Source organism: Nematolebias whitei, chromosome 11, assembly GCF_014905685.2.
Source record: "Nematolebias whitei isolate Nwh7 chromosome 11, NemWhi1, whole genome shotgun sequence".
Taxonomy (NCBI): domain Eukaryota; kingdom Metazoa; phylum Chordata; class Actinopteri; order Cyprinodontiformes; family Rivulidae; genus Nematolebias; species Nematolebias whitei.
Genome location: NC_056508.1, coordinates 26,582,943 through 26,587,863, shown reverse-complemented (window position 1 = coordinate 26,587,863; position 4,921 = coordinate 26,582,943). Strand labels below are relative to the sequence as shown.

Here is a 4,921-nt window from a genome sequence, read left to right as displayed (position 1 = left end):
ATATATATATATTCTATAAGAATATAATAGAGACATAATGACAACGAGAGAGTAACAAGAATGCAGCACTGGTGAGGTCTGAACAAAGATGAGCTGCTTGTGTTTAGTAAAGGACGCTGTAATTGCCTCAGACATGAGCACGGAAATCGACCGTGTCACCACAGCGGACAGTTTTCACACCTGAATTCTGCGCTGCAGTGTGCTGTACACAAACACAGCAGTTCGTAATGCTTCGTACCAGGTCTTGTTTCTCTAACTTATATTTGTTGAGCAGCTCTGAGCTCACTCTGTTTTGATTTCTAACATGATCTCAGGTGCACGTTGTCGAAACGCCACAGGGGGAGGATTATGAAGGCAGGGTTTTCAACGGGAAGAGGGTAAGATCTGTTGAAATCAAGTCTCTACCTAAAGTCATGTGATTGTTTATAGGTTTGTATTATTTATTTTTAATGATAGGTAACAGGGGTGTCCATCCTGCGAGCGGGGGAGACCATGGAGCCAGCTCTGAGGGCGGTCTGTAAAGACGTCCGCATCGGCAAGATCCTCATCCAGACCAACCAGGACACGGGGGAACCAGAGGTGCTGAGCTAAACTGGAAAACATAAATAAATAAATTATTGGCCCAAACTGGAAGACTTTCAAAACTTTTAGAAACAATTATCTGTCTAGACCTTTGACACAGGATTTAAAATAAATGTATCTTTATGCTGTCTGTCTATATTTGTACGGTAATGGACTAAAAAAATAATATTTGTAGGACTTTTAACATCTAACTCTTATGGTTTCAAAGTTTTGAATAGAGCTTTGATTATGAAGCTCAAAGATTTTAGTAGCATTTTTGTAGGCGCTGCTGTCTGAATTTATAACGTTATTGTAATTTTGTTTTCATAGGTTGTCACGGTTCTGTTGCTTCACCGCTGCACGTCGCACTGGATGTCAGTTTTGTTCTTTAACTCCCGTCTTGTCTGTTCCTTTTAGCTTCATTACCTTCGCCTGCCCAAAGACATCAGTGAAGATCATGTGATTCTGATGGACTGCACCGTGTCCACCGGCGCTGCTGCCATGATGGCCGTCCGAGTCCTGCTGGTGCGAGTCCCTAAACGCTCCCCGGCTTTACCCTCAGTGAGCTGCGGTCAACGTGTGGCCTGGTGTAATTTGGACCTTTTCGTTTCAGGACCACGATGTTCAGGAGGACAAGATCCTGCTGGTTTCTTTGCTGATGGCAGAAATGGGAGTCCACTCAGTTGCCTACGCTTTCCCACAGGTCAAAATCATCACCACAGCCGTGGACAAGAAGGTCAATGACGTCTTTCACATCATACCTGGCATTGGTGAGTGATGCTGAAACATCCGAGGCATCTAACAGTGTGACTGTTTACCAAGCATTCATAAACTACTGTGGTCCATTTTTCTTCAGTATGATTTTTGGCATGTTTCTTATTCCACAATTTTTGTGCTATTTCAACAAATCATATGTCAAACGTTCAGCTCTTGCAGGAGAAGGGTTATTTGACTTTTGGTGTTGGTGCAACTTTAGCTTTTTGAAATATTTAGCCTTTTCTGTGTTTTTTTCCCTCATAGAAAATGAATTGGGCTCATTTTACATCCTTCAAATCTTTAGATCTGTTTACAACCTTTTTCTGCTCCTTTCACATTTTGTTCTGGTTCACCTTCTTTCAGCTTCTTTGTGCAAATTTAAACTTTTTTTCAGCTACTTTCAGCTGTTTTTTTAACTGTTTTGTGCTCCTTTCAGATTCTTACTACTAACTACAACATTTTTGTGCTTCTTCTAACATATTTCTGCTAATTTCAGCTTTCCATTCAGCTTATTTATGCGTTTTAGCTTTTTCTACTATTTCAGCTACTATTTAGCTGTTTTATGCTAATTTAGCTTTTTTGGGGGGGTCTAATTCCACATTTTTTGCACCCATTTCAACTTTTTTCAGCCTAATTCAGCAAAAACATGCTCGCTCCTCTTCCTTCTGGTAATTTAAGCTTCTTTCTGCCTTTTTTTTTTTGGGGCTACTTTTTAATCCTTCTATTTTTCAAGTTTCAGCTTTTTCAGATAATTTCCAATTTTGTGTGCTCGTTTGTGCTTCTTCCAGCCTAATTGGGCAAACGTGTTCTTTCTGCTTTCTTCTGATAAGTTAAGCTTGTTCTTACCTTTTCAGCTACCTTTTTAGCATTTTTCAGCTATTTTGTCTGTTTTCAGATAAATTCACATTTTTCATGGTAATTACTGCTACTTTCAGTCTAATTAACTTCTTTCTGCTAATTTAAGCTTGTTATGCTGCTTTCAGCTTAATTATGCTAGTTTCAACTGTCTTTTATTTCAGCTACTATTTAGCGGTTTTATGCTAATTTTAGCTTTTTCAGCTGAGTTCACATTTTTTTAGCTCATTTCAGCTTTTTCTGTTGCCTTCCGGTAGTTTAAGCTTCTTCTTTTCAGCCTTGTATTTGTTGTTGTTGCTAATATCAGCTTTTTTTTTAGCTACTTTCCTAATTTTCTGCTAATTTCTGAATATTTAAACACATTTCAGTAAATGTATCATTTCTGCTTTCTTCTGCTAATTTAGACCCGTTCTTCATTTCATCTACATATGTATTTCAGCATATTTTTAGCTAATTTCAGCTGTTTCTCAGCAAGTTCTTCAGCAATAAGCATTCACACTGCATTTTTGCAGGAAATGCAATTTCTCTAGTTTGTATTAATTCTCTGTTTTGCTACATGACTTTATATATTCAATATGTTTTTCAAAATAAAATCTGTTGTTTTGTAGGAAACTTCGGGGATCGGTACTTCGGGACGGACGCACCACCTGACTGGAGCGACGACGACATGGATGAGCCCATATACTGATCGTTACTTTACTGATTCAGGACTTTCTCCTCTGTGGGAGTTATGAGTACAGTTTGCCTCTGTGTGGCTGCCGTGTAGAAAAACAAGACGAACCTGAAATCATCAATTGAAAATAGATAAACAGGTTATTCCTGTTGTTCAACCTGATCTGTCAACTCTATTACGTCTCGCATGGATGCTGTCGAGAAACTTTGCCGTTTCTGGTTTTGTACAGAATGTTAGATTTGAAATGTTTAATTTTATGCTTAGATTGAGACGATCTTTGGACGTGTGCAGGTATGTTTGAAAGACCTGCGCTGCCTTTGTGCACTGTGGACGACACATCTGAATGTGAATTTGCACGTGTTGCTAAGGAAGAAAAAACAAACTCTAGAGGGTTTTTTTTTTTTTTTTAAATATGCCTCCTCCTTTGCCACTTTCAGAAAAGTAAAATCGGAACATGAACTCGTCTTGCTCAACTTCCATCGCCACAAGCACTTTCTGAAGGACCATTCAATCGGAAAACGTGTGGGTGTCTACTTTTTTTTTTAGCTCTTGTTCGCCCTTTTCCTTCTCAGTGGAAGCTGACCTACAGCTGAACAGGGGTGTTGAAAACCATATTTCATTATACAGCTTTAAGTGTGTACTCGTGGAGAACATTCATGCCGAACGTTCATTTACATATTTACACTCGTGAGTTGATCTGACCAGTTAGCCGACTTGTTAGGCCCGAGCAGCAAAGCGCTGCGAAGGCCTATTGTAACTGTGCTGTTTATTATTATTTTTCTTGGGACTTTTGGGACGCATTTTTGGAGGCCTTAACATATCCCAAAACTCACCAAACTTCACCAAAAATTGTCCCCCGCGTGAAATTCTTGTACTGTAATGGAACCAAAAGTGGGCGTGGCCAAACTGCTCCACAGCGCCCCCTAACGTGAGATATGACAACTGGTAAGTCCTAGAGAGCTGAAATTTGGTACACATGTACAAACCCCTGAATCAAGAAAAAAAGTCTCTTGGAGGTATGCCTTAAACCCAACAGGAAGTCGGCCATTTTGGGTCAAAGGGTCAATTTTGGCCGTTTTTCACTTTTCGTACACGGCGAATTTGAACGAACTCCTCCTAGGGATTTCGCTCAATCGTTTTCAAACCTTCGCCATTTTGCTCAGTAGGCATGGGGGACCAAAAGTTATCAAAACGGTGCAAACCGACGCATGTTGAGGGGGCGGGGCCAGGCCTCAAAGTTGAGCTTCACGCCATAAATTTCCAAACGTTATAACTTTCACGTTGAAAAACAGAATCGTACCAAATTTGGCACGAGTCATCCCTGTCCCATGCCCGACGATACCCTGAGGTCAAATTTTGACGTCATCAAAGCCCCGCCCCCTCAGAACAGGAAGTGACTTTTTTTGCTTGGAATGCTCCCTCCCTGACACTCTTGACCCAATCAGGATGATCCTGTGTTAGAAGGCAGATAACAAGTTGGTCTGACTTGCTTTGAAGCGCAAAGCGTTTCCGCTGGAGGATGTGGGCGTGGCGGCGTGGCGAAGTCAGAAGTGACGCCGTTACAATACGTTTGGCTCTAAATTCCACAGATTTGATCCGAGGTTCATGAAAATCACTATGATCGATCATTGCCCGCCCCTTGAACAGGAAACCATGATAATTGCGCAATAGCCTCTCTAGCGCCCCCTAGAATATTTTAAAACTTCAGCCCCGAGCCATTTTTCGACCGATAAATCTGAAACTTGGTGAACATGTGTATCTTCTCAGGACCTATGAAAAAGTCTCTTGGCGCTCCGGTCCAAACTCAACAGGAAGTCGGCCATTTTGTGTCAAAGGTTAATTTTTGGGCGTTTTTAACGGCGAATTTTAACGAACTCCTCCTAGGGATTTTGAAGGATTGCCTTAAAACTTGGTTATTAGGCCTTTAAGACATTGGAGAGTAAAAGTTATCAAAAGCTTTCGGTTTCGTTTTGTTAAAGGGGCGTGGCCGGGCCTCAAAGTTGAGCTTCACGCCATAAATTTCCAAACGTTATAACTTTCACATTGAAAGACAGAATTGCACCAAATTTGGCATGA

The 4,921-nt window shown here is 40.8% G+C and overlaps 1 protein-coding gene across 4 annotated transcripts in view; it reads left to right on the top strand.

Annotated features, from left to right (window-relative positions):
- Positions 1-3,028, top strand: part of uckl1b (uridine-cytidine kinase 1-like 1b) — a 29,556-nt gene extending 26,528 nt beyond the window's left edge. For all 4 annotated transcript variants that reach the window (XM_037684073.1, XM_037684074.1, XM_037684076.1 and 1 more), the window contains exons 11-15: positions 315-377; positions 457-579; positions 979-1,086; positions 1,175-1,331; positions 2,781-3,028. In XM_037684073.1, the coding sequence (XP_037540001.1) occupies positions 315-377; positions 457-579; positions 979-1,086; positions 1,175-1,331; positions 2,781-2,860 (531 nt within the window). In that variant the 3' untranslated portion in view covers positions 2,861-3,028. The remainder of the gene's footprint in view (positions 1-314; positions 378-456; positions 580-978; positions 1,087-1,174; positions 1,332-2,780) is intronic.
- The last annotated feature ends 1,893 nt before the right edge of the window (positions 3,029-4,921 follow it).